Genomic DNA, 19,349 nt, shown 5'->3' on the forward strand with positions numbered 1-19,349 from the left:
TAGTGATTCCTACAGCAACAACTGTTGCATCTCAGGTCAAGCCCAGCACAGTCAAATGAAATTAAACCTCCAGATCCAGAATCCATCCCTTTCTTCCCTACTTCACATATCCCCTGTGAAACTATTTTCCCTGTTGTTTTTTTTTTTTTAAATATTATCTCTAATTTGACTAAGATGTCAAACAGTATTTCATTTGCCCTAGACATGTACTGCATTTGTTTTGTTCCTCCCATTTATGAAAGCTTCTTAACCAGCTTAAACTGGTTTGTCCTTTTTTTTTGTATACATAATTATAACATGCTACAAAGAACAGTCTCAAAATGTGCAGCATCACTTCTGGAAGCCAGGTCCCACACTAACCACCACCAATATTCCTAACATCTGCCAACAAATAGTTTCAAACCCTTTGAGCTCCCTTGCAGTCAAATAATTTGCAATAGCCTAGAACTGGAATTTGGACTAGATCTGACACTATTTTTAAATGTGTAGTTTGTTTTTGAAGGCCACAGAGGCAGGAAAAAAAGTGGAATTTGTGTTCCCCAGTACCACCTTGTCTTAAAAGCAAAAACTGGGTGTTCTCCATGATCTTTTGGTTCAGGCAGCTGGTTGCTTCAGAGACAGACAGGGAAAGCTTCCTGTTTCCTTTGGGGGGTTGGCAAAGGATAGATGGGCAAGTTATGTCGAACAGAAAAAACAGGAAGTTGGAAAACCTTCAAGCAAGTCTCAGCTTCTTTGCTTCAAATTTTAAAAAAATAAAATCAACAAACAAACACAGTCAAACAAAAACCACACGAAACCTCCCCCTACCATCCCAGTCCCAACCAGTTCAAATGCACACAAAGTGCAAAACAAGTAGTGGTTTATTCAGAACCCAGCTCGTCCAGCAACATCCATGTGCAAAAATAAATTGGCAGCATTGGTCCCCATGCAGGAGCTTCTGACCCCAAGCATGCACAGGAGCAGCAAGGGTGGGCAAGGAAAAAGGATAAACAAGCCACAGGATGTCACACCACCAAGGAACATGCAACAGGGTGTAGAGGGGCAAGGAGTTATCACCAGCAGGACAAACAGCACCCAGAAATGCCATGACTCTGAAAGACAGGAGAGCAGGCGACCCTTCGAGGGGTAAAGTCTGTCAGCCTGGGATCATGTCCCAGCTCTGTGGGGTTTCCATCCTGCTTTAGCATCATTTTCCTGTTTAATCAAAATACAAGCTTACAGCCCTCTTTGAAAACCAATTTGTCCCAATGCTCCTTAGTTCCCCTCTTTGCAGATTCTACGAGTCCTTGCCAGCACACCAGAGATCAACCTTCAGCTGAAGGGCTGCTGACTTGCAAGACTTTCCTGCACTTGTGAGACACTGCAGTGCAGTCTGGCACAGAAGGTTCCTGCTTTTGGAAAAACACTAGCTAGAACATTATCTTCCTAAATGTAAGGGAGCATGCTTATACCAGCTTTCTGCTGCTTTTGGAGCTACCCTCCAATAGGAAGAAGCTCAGAATCAAGCCAGTCACAGGACAGCTGCTAATAGCTGTCTTCTTCAGCCCTCAGCTTTTTCTAATAGTCAAGAAATGGTCAACTTTTCATACAGGAAAACTGTACTGTAACACAGATGGGTTTGTCACCTTCTGTGTTCTTTGACAGTCTCATAATATTCAATCTATACAGCTTTATCAACTGTACATACAATGATTTCTTCACCATCTGAGGTGAAATGAAATAATTGTGAGAGAACATAAACAATAACACACAACAGTTCAGGACAGCAACAAACCAAGGCTACAGGACTGTTAAGCTAATTCAAGAGGTGTTAGCCCAAGCAGCCTTTCTTTCTAGAAGCCTTGCAGGACTTCTGGTGAATTTAAAGTTTTTGTCATCTTTTTAGATGCAGCATCAGTCCACAACATGGCAGGCTGGGTATTACCTTACAATTAGCATCAGTCCTAAAGTAGCCTTTTCCAGATGCTTCCCCTAATAGCACATGCTCTTGTCCATGTCAAGCAGTTAGAGCTATAACATGCAAAATAAATATTGCAAATTAACTAATGTCCCTGTGCTGTTACTACCTTATGGCATCAGAACCCATCTCAGTCCAGCTGTAATCCTTAAGTGGCCTTTTCTTTCTTTCTACTCTTTCAGAGGGAGGTACAGGCAAGATAACCCTTCTCACTTCATGCAGACATTTGACTTAAAACATTACTAAAGTCTCCTTTTTTTTCTTCCAGTACTATTCCATGTGTTTTCATTGAGGCAGTTATTTACATCTAACATTGCCTCCCTGGCCTCTCTGGCTTTAACCACACCATTAGTCTCCTACAGTATCACTGTCACCTTCCTTACAGGATTACCCAGGTTGCATCACCTTGGAATATCCTCACAGGGTCATCCATCACATCATGGATTCAAAATCCACAGAGCAAGTGGGTATCCAGCCACTCTAATGACATGGTCTAACAGAGAAACTAGAATCAACACCCCTGGGGTTTTTTCTCATCATCCTTCTCTCTCCCCACCCAGAGCAGACATCATCAGCTGCATACAGAACACAGTGTAAGCAATCACACCCATCAAAATAAAAATCCACATTAGAAACAGGCTGAGAAGGAGTTGCTCTGCCTCACATCAGACCTCACAATATGGCAACCGCAGGACTCTTCAAGAAATACACTGGGCAGAGCTTGGGCCATGTCAAAGATGAGTTCTTACAGAGGTGGAAATGAGCTCTGCATTTCTAAGTGGGCCAGACCTTATTAACTCATCTTTTGCTCTCACTCTGAACTCACATCAATTCTTATCTTCCCCTTCTTCCCAATTTAGGGCTCACCAAAATGCTGGTGAGCCTGGCTGTAACCCTGGAAGAAGGAAACCGTAATTTCCAAGTTCTAAAATAGCCCATGGAACATTCCTTTCCAACTCAGTTTCCAGAACACACTTCCGTTGTGCCAGATGTTTCTGGCCCCTCGCTGGTAAGTTTAACACCAATTGCCACATCTGCCTTTTTTTTTAAGGAGGCATGTGGTGCCCTCTCCTGGAAGGAACCAGCCCGGGAATCAAAGCCACTCCTGCCCCAGCCTCCAAGAAGTATTTGACACCTTTCCTGTCACTGTCCACCTGCTGCTGCCCTCAGGTTCCACCTCCTGCGGTTCACAGCAAGCGAGGAAAAGCATCACACTACTTCCCCCTGAGCATAGTCCATGGAGTGAGAAATCAGCAGGAGAATGATGCATAGGGTGTAATGCCTGGAAAAGCTCTTCTCAAAGGTCTGAATGTCTCTTGCAGAACATCTTGCACCTCAAACTTCTAATCAGCTGCTGTTCTGTAGATGCCATGGTTCAGTATGCATTGCAGACCACTCATGCTGTGGGGGTGGGAGGTCTTTTTCTGCCTTTTTATCTTTTTCTAGAGTTCCTGGATTTAAGGGGGTCCTAAAAATAACAACTAAGAAGTTCCAAATGTGCAGGCAATGGCACAGCAAACTGGTCTTACAAAGGGTTTGATCCACACTGAGCCAAACAGAGGAAAAGGTTATGCCAGAGTAACTCACTGGGTCGCAGCTCACTGCTCAGCTGAAGAGGTGTCACCCACTCCCCTTGGCCTGCCTTTAAACTGCTCCTGTACCTGCAGGTTGCTGCTCTCCTCTAGATGCATTGTTATATCAATTTTCTCTCTCTAGATTTGCTGGAGTTCCTGGTGTGTGTGTGTGGGTGTGTGGAGAAACAGCATGGAAGTGTGTGGGAAGGGAATGGGCATTGACCTTTCTTTGATTTTTTGTTTCTTTACCTTTTCGCTACACTTTCTGATGGTGGATGTGAGCTCACTCACTACCATATCCACACACTTCAGACTTGGCTCCTTCAACTTCTGCACCTGCTTTTTCACTATGGCTTCAAAAGCGAGGTCAGGCGTGAAGAGACCCGTTCTGCATGGCAGGGGAAGGGTGGGAGGAAGCAACGAGGAAGAAGAAAGCAAAGCAGAGAAAGAGCAGGAAGGAGAAAGAAAGAAGGAAGGAAGAGGGAGAAGAGAGAAAACACAAGGCAAAATGAGAAGTGAGATTTTGGTTCATTCCATTAGTTTACTGAACCAGGTGAGCATTGCTATGGGGCCTGTGCACTGCCAAGTATCAGGAGAGTCTACAGGCAAATGGAAGTGTCAAAGGGGGAATGAGGTAGGAGCAGCTGGGCCAGTGAAATGGTGAGCTGTCAAGAGCTAGATGAATGAATGGAGCCCCCAGGGATCAAGTGATCACTTCCTGAAGGAAAGCTTCTTTGGATTTCAAGACACAACTTCTTGTCAGTGAGCCACTGTCCCTTTTCCTAGAGGTTCACCATTTATCATTTCTCTTTATCTCATTTCCCTTTCCTTCCCACCATAGTTATCTTCCCTTCCAAGTTTCCCTAATTCCAGCTGCAGGAAGCCTGAACAGGAGCCAGGCTAAGACCTCAGAGGTCTGTCACTTGCACCTTGTTTTGGCAGAACTCAACTGATGTCTCTCAGTTTCAGGGATTTGAGCAAACCACTCCACTTACAGAACATCATTTCATCTCACCCACCTTCCCTGCAACATCAGCTTCCTCAGTAAGAACAGATGCACCCAGTATTTAGGAAAATGCAGAAGTGCTACAGGACATCCACAGCTATACAAAGCATCCATTATACCTGCAGCACCAGACCCAACATAGGCCTGCTGTGATTTATAAGGAGCTATTAATTTCCACTGATATTTTGTGGTCTGTGTTCTCAATGGCTCCGCTCAAAAAGAACAGAAAGTTCACAGAAACTAAAGTTACTAAAATATAACCAAGATCAATCCAATTCAAGACTACTGCACCAAAAAAAGTTTTTCAGCACTTCTTTTAACACTTTAGAGCTTCTGCTGGATTCTCTTTGTTACATAACCTGAGTTACTTGTCTTACCATGGGCCATTACTACTTTGCCAGTGCTTTCAGGGAATAACACCCCCTTGGCATGGGAATGGGATATTGCTTTTCTAAAGCTGCAGTTTATAGCCACACCTGGGATGCCTGCAGCTACCAACAAATCCTGGGATGGCTATAAATAACCACCCCTTCATGTAAATCAGGTATTTACTCCTTCACCTCATCTTTCACATCTCTGTGGATAACACCTGCAAGTCCCCAAGCAACACCAGAATTAAACCACTCTTCAACACGTATTAGGGGATGTACAACCACTCTGCCTTTTAATCAGCAAAGAGCTGGAATATGTTACAGCATTTGGATTCACCTAAGGGTCTTTCTACAGGTGCCAACAATGCCTCTTTTGAGCAAAGCATTTCCAGAGTTCAGTTCACATCCTCTGACCCAGCAGTGGTTTCCTACTAATCCAGTTGCCCAGCTAAGCTCAAGTTATGCTGTCTCCCCCACCAGACTTCAGGGGAAGTCTGATTTTTTTAAAAAAAAATTAGTCCCTTACAATACCTGAGTATCACCTGAATGACAGTATTTTGTTTCTTCATAAACAAAACTGTAACCATGGCTACTAGAGCACACACAGAGCAACCAGAACTGAAGTCAACCATGAACACCTTAGCAGTAGGATCCAAGCTGAAATGAATCCTTTATTCCTGAATCTGTGATATTTCCCCTCCATCCATCTGGTCTCTTCTCCTCCCGTATTTCCCACCCTGTTGTACCCACCACCTGATCACTTGAGGAACTGCTGCCTTCAAAACAGAGGGTTTATTCTAAAATTATCAGTAAAAAGAGGAATGAAAAAGAAACAATGAAGTAAGAAATTGGAACTGAAGAAAAAAGGATGCAATGAGAAAGAATCAATGGGCAGTTTTGAATAGCAATTGATGGATGGAGAACAAATCAAAAGAAGCTTCAGAGGGCATGAAAAAGGAGGGCCCTTCTGATCCAGTTAGCAGGTGACTCTGGATACTTGGCAGCCCGAGGGCCTGTGCTTACCTGTCAACAGGCTCTAATGGCAATTTTCTGGGTGCTTCCCACAGTCACACACCCCAAGAGAGGACAGCAGGACAGAAAAAGGAAGCTCCTCCAGCACTCTAGAAACCTGAGCAACCTCTCACTGCATCCACTTTGCTCTCCCAGTCTGTCCTGGGGGGCAAAGCAAATGTCTGCACACCTGAGTCCTTCTGCAGAGGCTCTTGGCCCTAAGGACCAGGCACTTGTGCAAAGGATGGCAAGTGTCACCACTTGGGCACCTGTCCCCACCCTTGCTGAGAGAGGGGTCACACTCTATGGAAACCTCCTGCAGTGCCCATTTACCTGCACCTGAAAAGCCAGTGGCGATTCCAGTCTCCAGTGCCCACCTAGTCCTAACTGAGGTGCCTTTCCACCAGCACCCAGCCCTGCCTGAAGCAGCAAGTCATGGCTGAGAAGAATGGCACAAGTCACCTTATCTTGCTCCCTTTCAACCCCAACCTTAAAAACAAAAGCTGCCACATCCAAAAGGCAGAATCAAGGCTCCCACCCTCGACCCCAAAAAATACCAGTATGGATCCCAAAGGGCAAAGCCTGATGTCCTCTCTCTTGAGAGAGAGCACAGATGGAGCCCAGAGGCTGATGAACATTTCTAACTTGCTTCTTCTCAGCCATGTGCTGCTATTCCAGATCAGGATATGGACCAAACCAGCCAGAAACCAAGCCAAACACCACAGGAACGTTTCCTTGAGATACAACCCACAACTCTAAGTGCTCTAGCTCTAAATTTCAGCCCCATACATCCCCCAAGGGCAATTCTGGGATTAATCCTCTCACTTCTACAACAGAGGGCACAAAATTTAAATCCCAGTCTCTGGCTTGGAAAATAAACCCACATAATAAATTTCAAGAAAAATGTAGCCATAGAGAAATACCCTTGGTTTTCAAAGGAACCAGGAGTCATGCTACAGACAAAGGGGTGGCCAGAACATCTCTAGAATGCCTCAGCTCTAAAAGATTCAGGCAGCAGGGCCATAGCACACATTCCACAGGGCTTCCTTTCTGTTTGGCTTGTTGGCTGGATCGCTCCAGGCTGGCTCTGCTCAGGTCTAGTCATGCTGAGGAGGTGGTGAAAACACCAAGTGTGGCTGCAGGCAAGTCCCTGCCCAGGTCACGATGCTGCGCCGCAGCCAGCGAGCAGGTGAAGGTGCCAACTCCATGCTGCCTCTGGTTACCTTCTTGGTGCACTGTCTAACAGTATTGATTAACTCCGAAATGACCATGTCCACGCATTTCAGGCAAGGTTCTTTAATCTTCTTCACCTGCTTTTTCACAATGGTCTCAAAGGCCATGTCAGGTGTGAAGAGACCGGTTCTAAACACCCAGGGTGGGGACAAGACAAGGCAGGAAGGGGAGAAGGGGCAAGGAGAATGTCACAGAGTTACACACACATCTTGGAGCAGGCACCACCATCACCAAAACCCGGGACATTTGGGCTGGGAAGTGTCACATCCCCTGGAAGAGCCCTGACTGAAGTTCATTAAAAATGAGGGATGCTTGGCACTTGCAAGGAAGGAGGTGCAGAGGGCAAAAATCAATCTTAGCTGGACAGCCATAGCCAGGTCACCATTTCACCTCAGCCTAAGGGTGGCAGGGGCTGACCCCTTCACAGTGTACTTAATCTCAGAGCTGTGGAGGAGATGAGACCTTCTCTGGAAGATTTTCTTAAAGGCTAGGACACTGACAGCTGATACCCTTTATCAAGTTCAGCTGGTAGCTGACCAAGAGAAAGGAATGAAAATAAATCTAGGTCAGCGTTTGTTCACATCCCTGTGTGCAGAAGGGCTCCAACGGGCATGTTCCCAAGAGCAGCACAACTCAGGGTCTCAGTGACAACTCACCTTCACACTGAAGGGAATACAGATCTGTTTGTTAACTGTGTGGGGCCAGTGGGACCCTGGTGACGGGCACACCAGTGTTCCCTCAAATCTCTAGGGGAGGAGGGGCTCTGTACCAACACTTGTTTTGAACAACTAACTGCTGGGTAGTGTGAAAATCAATGTTTTAGTTTTAACTAAACAAAGGACTAGTATGGGGCTGCATCCCTCTTCCTATCCTTTCCTATGTAAAGGCCCAAAAAGGATGGAGAAGATGTCAAGACACCCAGGCTTTTACCTTGTAGGCTTCTGTGACTCCCACACGGGAAAAGAAAGCAAACTCTTGAATGATTGTCCCTATTCCCAGATTCCAGCCAGAGCTTATCCCTCCCTTTGGCTGACCTACCGTACCTCTGAAGTCTTCAACTCCATTTGGAAGGTCTAGAAGTATTTACAAGGCTTTTCAGCCAGAGCTCTGCCTGTGTGTGATACGTGCCTGATACCGTGGATGTTCTTGATGGCGTAGCTGATCTCCCGCCGCAGCTCCTTCTCATCAAACTCCATCTGCACCAGGAGACAATTCCATCAGAAACTTTCTGAAACTGATTTGCACAGCAGCAGACTTTGAAGAGAAGAGGTCCCATGCCAGCACTACCATGTGACACATGAGATATTTGCCCAAGTGTTGGATACAGAGTCCGGCCACAAAACTGCTGTGGCCAAAGCAGGACACCCTGGACACACACAAACAGATAAGGGCCTCCCTTTACAGATGCCCGGGCTGCTCTTAAGGAGGTTCTTTGAGGTAAAGCACTAGGACTGAAGTGTTAGATGGCTTTCTAAAGAAAACTAGTTTGCCTCACAACATTTAGCATGAGATCTTGGCAGCTGCTTTTTCAGTGAACACCACAAATGGATAAAACATTTTGTGTGAATTGTAAATCTAACACAAGGAAGGCTATTTATTTCACTAGAAAGGCCTCATCTTATTCAAATGTGAAAAAAGAAAGCCAATGTAAAAAATATTGAAGCAGAAAGATCTGCTCTTAAGTTTGTTCCAACTGACATTATAAAAAGATTTTCAGAACCCATCCTGATCAGGTTAGTGTAATTCACCATCCAAGGAAACTGTATTTCAATAAAAATCCTCTTCCACTGTTAAGAGGTGAGTACAGTTTCTATACCATTCCCACCTCTAGGCCATTGATAGGGGTCAGACAGAAGTAATCCCAGGTATACCTACAATTCTTTTTCCTGCTTCTTAGGTATCTATGAGTCCAACTTTAGATCTAGTCTGATGCTCAGGATCAAGAAATGCAAGTTTCAGCACCATTCCTTCTACATGAAATTTAGTCATAGTAGCTTTGACATATCTGTGAGGGCATTCAGTCATTGATTTACCATGGGTTCTGTTAAAGCGATTTTTCACGCTCAATTTAGCATCTAGGAATCAAGTCCAAAAAACACTGTCATTTAGCTCAGAGGAAGTTAAGTTCTGTCACAAAAACAGGGACAGAGGGGAAAATCAGCACTATGGGAAGATCCCAATAAAGGAGACAAACAAGTGAAAAAAGGTGATAAAAGGGAAAACCATTAAACAAAGCAGATGAAGAGAAAGGCCACGGATGAAATATAGTAAGAGGAGTGAGTAAAGAGACAGGCAGAAGTAGAAATATACAACAGGAAACAAAAAGTGTATGTCAGCAGCATGGGGAAGCAGTACCTTCACCAGCTCAAAGGGGAAACGCTCGTGGAAGATGCGGTTGATCCGAGCTCCTCCCGACAGCTCATAGGTGTCAATTTGGTCTCCAGAGCCTTCAATGCGTTTCTCAAAGTCCACAGCAAACTGCTGGACCATCCTGAAAGAAAACCAAGAGCATGAAGTAGAACTCATTGCTGAGCAGGCCTTTCCAGGGAGGGACACAGAGGCCACTCACTGAAGCAGAGCTTTGGTCTTGCGAGCAGGGTCATCGGGGCGAAAGTTCTTGTACTCCTCCACCTCCTTCTCAATGGACAGGAGCTGGCTCTGGAGCTTGTTCCGCAGCCCTGGCAGCGTGTCACGGATGTGGTTGGTCAGTTGCTGCACAAGAAGAAGGTTTAAGATGACAATAAACCTCTAGGTAGTCACTGGGAAGAGTTTGCTGCCTCCACACTATAAAACAGATGAAAGCTCCTCTCTGTGTTCAATTCTTCTGTGTGGTCCTAACAAAATGTCTATCCTAGGACAAATACCAGTTATGAGCTGAAGGTATTCCCCCTTCCCAGCTCCTGCCTATTGCACCCCTCTACTCTTGACCTTCAGTTTACCTTCTAGTATGGTGCAAAACTCCCATCCACACAAACCAAAATGACTCAAATCCAAGAATAAACTTCACATTAAAGTATTAGCATTTGCTTTTTACATGAGGGTAAAGGCTACTCTGCCTTCAGATTAGCACACCATTGACACCCAATGTGGTGGTAAAGCCTTTTTTCAAACAAAAAAGGGTGAAAAGGTAAGGTGGAAGGAGCCAGAACCATTCATGAGGCTCTAATAAGAGAGCCTCTACAAAGCACAGCTTTGTGGGAAACTCCAGTTTGAAGATGAATATTTGAATAAGGAGAAATAGGAAAGAGACTCTCCATTTCAGAGAGTATTTCAAGGGAGCAGAGAAGGAAGCAACAGCAAATCACTGCTGTATGAAAAATAGATAGCCTTAATAGATGGGAAATAACTGTCAGTATCACATAAATATTGTTAGGTACAGAGATCACTAGAATTTAGACGGTATCTTTTAACTCAGTCAGAAAGACCTTGCATTTTGATAGTGTATTATACCACAAACCAACTACTGAAAGTGAAAGGATAAATCAGTGCTCTGCCTTTGGGGTGCAAGCTCCATTATTGGCCTCAGTGTGTTTCACAGCCAGTGACACCATGGGCAGCAGTTCCTGACTGTGGACAGTACCTGGTTCAGAACTTTCTGCAGGAATGGGGTTCCCATGCGATCAGCCATGTGTCTGTAGGCTGGGTGGGAGAGAAAAAACTTCCTCTCTGCAGCCAGAGCTGCCTGAATGTCCTTCTTGCCATCTATGTCCTTTTGACTTCTGTTGACCACACCAATGTAACCTGTGAGAGTGGGGTTAGAGATCAGATGGTTGCAAGGATGTAAATAAAACCCAGACTTGAGAAGGAAGTTACTCAGCCAGCAGCATTACAAAAGGGGGATTCTAGTGGTAACACATTATTAGGGGCAACTGGAAGAGTTTAAAATTAGACTTTCCTTGAATGGCCCAGGTTCTGATATTTTGGTATGCAGGACAAAAGTTAGTATGGAACAGAGAATTAGTTTATTTGTTACTGTTCCCCTAACACAAAGCACACTCCAGTTTAATTTATTTCAGACTCTCCTTTTATGAGTCCTTAGCACAGGTACTTTTGCCATGGCCACAGCAAGTACCACAGCCCAGAATTACTTAATCTCGTCACTATGGCAGCAAGGGGAGTGTTTTAGACATCTTTCACAGTTTGCCTTAATGAAAGGAGGAAAGAAAAAGTAAAAATAAGAGCATAAGTGTGTTTCTGCTAGGACAACATATCAAGGTATAAATACCTAAAAAGTTCCTGTTAACAGCATGACTGAGCCCTGTTCCCCAACTTTTCTCACTTCTAGGTTGTAACAGAGATGGTTTAACCATAAGTTGTAAGAAATGTTATAAGAAGGGAAGGGAGGAAGAGGATGAGGCCAGGACACCTCACACAGGGAAAGCAGAGGAAGGAGATCATGGGCAAAGCACAAGGAAACCTACCCCTACGGAGGGGAAGCAATTTGTTTTCTAACACATCTCGTGCATCAGTTCCTTCATCCATAAGATCCAGCTTGGTGATGACCCCAATGGTGCGCTGGCCTATGGGAAAAAACCACAAACATACTTGATCAGCAAATGACTCATGTATTATTTTGCTCTGTTCACAGAGGTTACAGATTGCCCAACTTAGCTACCCAAGGGCTCTTAAAGTCACATATCACAGCTCCCATCATGTACAAGAGGCCACAAGAGCAAAACAGACAAAAATCAAGATCAGTTCTCAGCTGTATCCTGCTGAATGCACAAGCTATGCCACAGCAGAACAGGATTTTAGTGTATATTTTCCTAGTTCTTTCTAGGCCAAATGCAAATGATTAAAGGAAACAAAATCCTTCAACTCTTTAGAAATGGGGCTTAGACAAATGAACAAAAGGGGAGTAACAAAACTACTACAGCAACTGTTAACACTCACTAATACCTCTTAGAAGAATGCTGGTGAAAATACATCCCAAGACAATAGACATGAGCTACTGGGCTAATCACAACCAAATGAAAATCCAGCCACTGTCTAGTAATGCCAGGATAAATCAGGAGATATTTACCTTGAGGATCCACCTCCTTTGCAATCTTCAGGGCATCAGAATTGGCCAGATCAGAGTTGGCTGGGGATACTGCTAAGATGAGGCAGTTCTCTTTGGTGACAAACTGCATGAGCATGTCTCGGATCTGGAACTCGATGTCAGGGGGCTGATCCCCTACAGGGACTTTTGTCATACCCGGCAGATCCACCAAGGTCAGGTTCAGGACTAGAAACAGGACACAGGAGTTACCACAAGAGGTTGTTAAGGTAGGAATGTTCTGGTCTTTAAGTACCACCTGTAGTTAAAGTGACTCCAATAAGGGATAAGAGATGTGCAGACAAAAGCACACAAAGCTTTCTACTTCTTTCTTGCTATGGGTCAGTAAGAACCAGTTGCAGGTTGTTTCTGCTGTGATTGTCAATGATCTCATCACCCTCCCCTTTAAATCACTTGTTTTCACACTGATCAGGAAAATTGTGCCCTCAAAGTCCTTCCACATATGCTACACTGAACAGGAAGGGATGACAGCACTTTGTTTTCCATTCACAATGGGGTGCAGAGCCTTCTAGAAGAGCTGGTCCCTCTGCATTAGGGCTCACCATGGGGAGAGTAGACTCGGAGATTGATGGGCACAGGGGAAATCCCTTTGTTGGAGCCAGTAACACGATCTGTTTCAGCCTCAATCTCCAAACGGACCTCCTCAAAATCAGTGAATTTCTTTCCTTTGCAGTGTAGGAACTCGCCATATTCTATGTAAACAGAAGCAGAGTCAGAAATAGTCACCAAAACCAGAGAAACACTCAGAAGTGTGATGAAAGCATCACGTCCCAAAGCACAACATAACAAAACACAATTGTAAGGATGAAGTCTGGCAAGAGCCTTTCCCACAGAGTTTGCAGGTTGGAATAGTAGTTACTGCAGTCACATTTATGTGGTCTACATCTGAGATAATTCAATTGAGCCCAACATCTTCACCCCCTTAATGCACTATATTTTCAGCAGGGTGCTCTGGCTTTTAGGTCTTACTCATGAGAGTCACAGTTGCATAGGCAAAGGAAAATTATGATGTGTGTGCATGGAGTCTTGAATAATAAATTAAAAGAGAAAAAATTAAGAAGCATTTTGCTTCTCAATACTTAATGCATTAGATGTTAAACAGGCAAAAAGGCTGCAGGTCATTTTTCCTCGGTAAAATCCTTATTTATTTTCTCCAGTGATCAAATAAGAACTTCCTGACTAGGACAGCAATCCAGCTGGACACACAGAGGAAGGGAGCTCACATACCTGTGCTGGCATTGACCAGCTGAAGGACCAGTGGGCGTCTGGTTACGATGCCAGATCCACGTGGCAGAAAGTCCCTGCAATGAAACAGGAAGTTTTGGATGAGTGTGTGATTGTTTCCTTCCCCTTTTACAGCTTTTCTGCTTCTATTAAGTGTACACGGACTCTAAGGGGGAGTCCCAGCTATGAGCACAAAAAAGTTTAAGTTACTAAAAACAAAGTGCCTCTCCTTGAGAAGGGCAAGAGCTTGTTCTGAAGTAGTTTATACTCACAGCACAGTCCCTCTAATCATGTCTGTGGCAGTCCAGCTCCTTCAGCTGAAGTTCCAAGTTAGCTAACAAGCCCATTTAATACAGCTGTCTGTACTTTGGAAAAAATACACTTTCATCTTTCAGAAAGAAAAGAGAAGTTGACACAGAGCCAAAGAACTAGCATGCCTCCTTTTGGCAAAAACAATTACACAAATTCACTCACACCCTGCACTTGAGGCTTGAGAAGACACCACATTGTCCCAGTGTGCAAACACCACGTGATACAACTGAGAAAATAACCAGCAGCCAAAGGCATGTCTCCACACAGGGTCTCTCCTGGCTAGAACTATCAAGATATCAGTATTGCCAAGGCAAAAGCTGCAGTTTCTTTCTATATTTAAAAGAATCCTAAATTTTTGTGTACTTCCAAGTAATTTCAAGGGAAAGCAGCCTTGTACTAACACTCTCCAAATGCTGACTTAGCAGCCAGAGCCCACCAGTTCTCCTTTGCTTTTCCTTTTTTTCCAATTCAAAGCTAGGCGTGCTCACTGCATCTGCTGATGACCTTGCTAGTTTGTGGTCTGGTTTTCTACTACTTGGCTGTTCATGTGGCTCTTCAAGAGCCACTGAGCAGTTCTGAAAATATAATCAATTGCTTCCTCGCCTACTGGGAGAAGCATCACTTCAAAATATGTTTCCTACAGCATGAACATAACATTCTCTGTTAAAAGAAGCCCTGCCTACACTGGCAGGGTTCTGGCAGACAATCCTCCTTCCCCTCAGAACTGTGGCAAGGAATAATTTTGCTGATTCAGGAGTAACTATTGACTCTGCTGAATGAGAAATCCAGGGCTCTCCACTTTGAGGTATTCCTCTCACTCCTGCATGAACTTAAGACTGACAAAGTCTGTGAAGATGAGAAGTGAGTTTCTGTGTCAGACAAGGCCTTGAGCAGCCCTGTCTCAGCTCCTGGTCTGGCCAATCATTTCCTGTGTAAGCCTATGCAAGTTATTCTGCTTCTCTCTATTTCCATTTTCTCAGCTATAAAAGTAATTCCCCATCTGTGGGAATGTCAGAGTAACTTGGTAATATCAAAAACTGAAGACTAGGTTCAAGTGAAATGAGTGTAAGGAGGCACCGTATATCCTCTAACACCTCAAATAAAAATATCACCTGTTAATTACTAAGCCAGGAGTAATGGAATTCAGTTAAAATTAGACTGAAACTCATTCTCATTATTTTAGACTTTCCAGAAGTATAAAGAGTTAACTGGGGATTACCTTTCATTTGATTTTCAAATAACACAGCTCTAGTTTTTCCATTCCAGTGGGATTAACCCTGGAATCTCTGAGACACTGCATCATTCTAACAGTTTTCTGCTGTCTCAGCTCCATTCCTATGGATGTCTGTGGTTAATATGTGGAAAAGTCCTATCCTTGTATCAGTTGTTAGTGTAACAAATCCATTTGAGCTCCACTAAATTATTTTGAACTTATACCTAAGAAAAAGGAATCACATTACTACAGATTCCCTTTCCAGCACACCAAGACAGTCCTCTAGTTATTGGTTTCCAACTTGCAGTATCAAATCTTGCTTTACTGTAGAAAAAGGACCATTTGCATTTATAAGCATGAAATCAATAGGAAGCAAGATTCTATTGATCTGCACTACATTTTCCTGGATCTTTCTGCTTTGGTTAAAATCCCAATTTCTCTGCTGTCCTTATCACAGCTACTAAGAAAAAAAAAATCTCAAGACAAAAAGAGATAGAAAGCCTATGGCATTGGGTTCCAGCATTATTTTAAAAAGATCCAATTTATTTATTAACTCAAGTACCACCCAGGCTATTCCAAAGAAAAAACCCCAAGTCCTCTAGAGGACAAGACAACAAATCAATATGGAAGATTTTGTCACCTAAACCAAGAATCTTTAGTGCTGCTCTAGTTCTGAGTGAAAATACATGCAATTTTGATCCCTAATATCAGAAAATGAATGTGTGTTCTTACCCACAAAGTACTGGGAGCTATATGCAGTTCGACTTTCCAATCTTCTCTACACTCCTATCAGGAGTCACAGCCAAAAAGCTTTATTACAAAAACCCTACAACTGATGTAGTATCATCCCATTGTCTCCATGTTATTTCCTATTCTTCATTTACTTTCTCTCTACAGCCTGTTGGAAAACCCCTTCCTCCTCCAGCTCCAGCTAAGCCTTTCAAATGACAGAAACCAAAAAGCAGAGATTAGTAACTTTTGTGGGGAGCTGGCTGAGTGCTGAGGAGCAGGAGGAGTGGAGAGCCCTGCCTGCCCTCTTGCAGGGTGCACAAACTGCTGCTGCAAATAAATACAACCACAGAGCACGTGTGGCACAGACAACATGCCCAGTACAGGCTGAGCTCACTTCAGAGCCTGAAGGAAGAGCTACACACACAGAGCTATTGCTCCAAAAGAGCCCAAAGTGATGGCACCAAGCTGGAATCAGGAAGGCAACACACCAGGTAAAAACCACCAGGTTACCAGGTGACCTAGGCAGGCAAGAGCAGAGGGGTTAAAATGGCTCATTCACTTCCAGCAGGGGAGATGTAAAAGAGTAAGGCTGAGGGAGGAAAAAGAAAGATGGAATAAGTCTTCAGAGATAAAATGTTAGAAAGGCTTGGAGTGCTGAGACAAGGCAGCCTGCAGCATGGCAGCAGAGCCTCATTACATACACCACTGTACACGACTGCCTGAATTATGTTACTCAGGTCGAGGGCACCAACCCCCTTGTTTTCCTCTTTCACTCTTTATCTTAAAAACTGGGAAATCCTTTTTCTGTTTCTTTGTTTGTAACACACAGAAGGGCACGACAACATTTGATTTCCTGTGCTTTAAAGCAGGAATACAACACTGTGCCACTCCTCCAGGCTAGGCTTCATCTAGAAAATACACAAAGCAGCAGCTAAAACAGACAGAGCTGTATTCAGGGAATATAAATACTTAATTTGCTTGTAGCTTTCTTAGCTATTGACTCAAAATTCTGAATCAAGATACTGAGGTATCAGTTCTAGCAATGCAATTCCAAGCATTTTATCAAGGTTGGAAAACTAGGCTCAGATAATTACATTTCCCAAAACATCACTTATTGAAAGACTTATTTCTATGTATTTCACGCTCATTTTTTAATTAACAACAGGCAGAGAGAATATTGAGGTAGGTAAATTCTTGGCCAGAGACAGATCTCCTCCTCTAAACCAAAGCAACACAAAGAACCAAGGATGCAAATTTTAACAGGTCTCAGGCTGAAAGAGTTCAGGCAAGGAAATGACCTGAAAAGGCATTTATTGTTGTATTTTGCATTGCTCAGTTCTGAAGTGCTTACACATGTTCTTGACTAGCTACCTCAGGGCAAGCACAATCACAGCATCCCCTCCAGTCTTATGACTATTTTCATATGCAGAGCTGCATGAGAGTGCAGATTTGGGCTGAAAGCTGCATTTGTAATGCAGTAAAAAAATATTAAAGGGAAGGCAGCTACTGTAGAGCAACACCAAAATAAAATCCAAAGACCTTGAAAACACATTAAAGCAATCTTGATGTCATGCAACAATCCATTTATAATCAGAGCACTGGGAATTGGGCTTTCCTTAATTGTTTTGTTGTTTGTTTGTTTGAGGCTTTTAACTAAAGCCAGACACTATCTACGAAAAGCATTCATGCATTAGGTAACTTAGAATCCTACAGAACAGAAAGGTTATTAGTGGCTATTAGTGACCAAAAAAACCACCTCTGCTCTATAAACAAGTTTCAGAATTCATTTAATGACTTGCACAATACAAAGGATTGGAAGTTAAACGTAGCATCAATCAAAGATACTTTGCCCAAACTATTCATAAAACAAAGGAAATTGACAAACTGCTTGTATAAACCAACATATATTGTATGGAAAGGGAAGCAAAGATAGATGCAATCAAAAAAAGTAGGACACATACCCATATGGAAAGCTTGGGATTACCTGAAGAGGCACATACTGAAACTTTCAGATATGTTGCTTGTGTTTATTCACTGTTGCTACACTGAAGAAAATGTGACTGTCCATTAAAAGATACTCAGATGAGTTAGTTTGCTGCAGTAGGGGCACGTTTGTGTCCACACACACACACACATACACACACAGTTTGCTCAGACCAAAGAATACTTGTTTACTCCTTTGGTCAAACACTTGGATCTGAAGTTGTCCTGTGAAATGAGACACTGAGAGCAATTCTTTGAGCATCTCAGTGACTGTCAGGGGCATGTTGTGCCTGCTCCACCAGCTTTGCTGGAATAAATGCTCTCAAATCCTGATAAGTACAAGACAAGTGATTGCATGAGCCAGTCTGTCCCTTCATGCTTTGCCAGAAGTGTCAGCTCACTGCTTTAGGTTTGTGCTCCAAGGCTTAGAGATTCCTGTAACATTTACAGTGCTGTTTCATTCCAGCAATCTGGTGTTTGCAAATCTCTTTTTGACCCTGTAGCCATGATATCAGAAGTGATAACCACAACTTCCTAACGGAACAGCAAGAATGGCATCCCCACACATCAGCTCAGGCTGCAACTGCTCCTCCATAGATTCTCTTCCACTGCAAATATGAGCATCATTTATTCCCTCCTTCCAGCAAATTCAAGTTTTGCACCTTCTCCATCCACTGGTAATCTGTATTTCTGAAAGGACTTTGAGTCAAAGCTTTTTCATGCATGATTATTGTCTTCACTGAAGTTGCAGCAGAACTCTTCAGCAGTCAGAACCAGAACAGAGTCCCAGGTACCATCTCTTGGTCCACATGAACTCAGACCTTGCTTTCCCTGACTCCAGAGAAGCTGGAATGCTTGGAAAACTGTTTGGAGAGGGCTCTGAAATACAAATCTAGGCCTAGTCTAGACAAACCAACAGCATAGCTGCAGTCAATTGTTTGCCAGACCTTTGAGATTTTTGAATTAGAATGCACCAGAGAAGGTAAAGCCTCAATTGAAGAGCCAAAACAGCAGTTTATGAAGACATAAAAGTAGTTGCAAAGAACAGAAGGGAACACCAGCATCTGATCATTTAATTTCTATTTGATTTCTTATTAAACATCTATAGAAAAACAGGGTATTAAGGGATGTCATTAATCCCCAGTTTGGATTATATTCGCTTCAGAAAATTAAAATTCACACAGCCTCCATAATTTCACATGGCTGTTTGTATTTTAATTTGAGTATTTGTAACTTCCTGTGTTCTGATGGTGCCTGGGGACAGCAATTCAGTCAGAAATGCACTGCACAAAGCACTATGCCAATATACCACAAGAAATACAGTTCTGTCCCTATGGATTTTACTGTCTGGTTACACAGTTCAGACCTGCTCCTGCCTAAGCTTCAAACCATTTTCATCTGTCAAGGCTTATAATTGATCATTCATCATTCTCACACATCCAGATCAAGAGTTCCTGCTTAGCTCATGATGGCACAGTGCTTAACAAGAATCCCAAGCCAATCCAGAGGTATTGGTACCTTTGACACATGATTCTTCTGATCACTGTGCCCATCAGCAACAGTGACATTTTCACACAAGCTGCATTCTATGGACAGCTTGCACATTTCCCTGAACAGCACTTCATCTCACAGCACCTGTATTTTCAAACGTGTTCTTACTTCAGCACATCAAAA

At 43.4% G+C, this 19,349-nt stretch overlaps 1 protein-coding gene across 16 annotated transcripts in view; it reads right to left on the reverse strand.

The window, feature by feature from the left end:
• The window catches only part of DNM1 (dynamin 1), a 65,144-nt gene that overhangs the window by 28,063 nt on the left and 17,732 nt on the right, over positions 1–19,349 (reverse strand). For 10 of the 16 annotated variants that reach the window (XR_013184919.1, XR_013184918.1, XR_013184917.1 and 7 more), the window contains exons 2-10: positions 13,439–13,512; positions 12,754–12,903; positions 12,176–12,379; positions 11,574–11,672; positions 10,733–10,893; positions 9,722–9,864; positions 9,508–9,643; positions 8,281–8,348; positions 3,781–3,919 (exon numbers count right to left, since the gene is read on the reverse strand). Coding sequence is in view for 13 of the 16 variants with exons in the window: in XM_054646345.2 (XP_054502320.1) it covers positions 3,781–3,919; positions 8,281–8,348; positions 9,508–9,643; positions 9,722–9,864; positions 10,733–10,893; positions 11,574–11,672; positions 12,176–12,379; positions 12,754–12,903; positions 13,439–13,512 (1,174 nt within the window). In the remaining 3 variants the exon portion in view is untranslated. Of the gene's footprint in view, positions 1–3,780; positions 3,920–7,142; positions 7,282–8,280; positions 8,349–9,507; positions 9,644–9,721; positions 9,865–10,732; positions 10,894–11,573; positions 11,673–12,175; positions 12,380–12,753; positions 12,904–13,438; positions 13,513–19,349 lie in introns of all 16 variants that reach the window. The other 6 variants (XM_054646347.2, XM_054646344.2, XM_054646342.2 and 3 more) reach the window with 1 other exon arrangement.

Source organism: Agelaius phoeniceus, chromosome 21 (genome assembly GCF_051311805.1).
Source record: "Agelaius phoeniceus isolate bAgePho1 chromosome 21, bAgePho1.hap1, whole genome shotgun sequence".
Taxonomy (NCBI): domain Eukaryota; kingdom Metazoa; phylum Chordata; class Aves; order Passeriformes; family Icteridae; genus Agelaius; species Agelaius phoeniceus.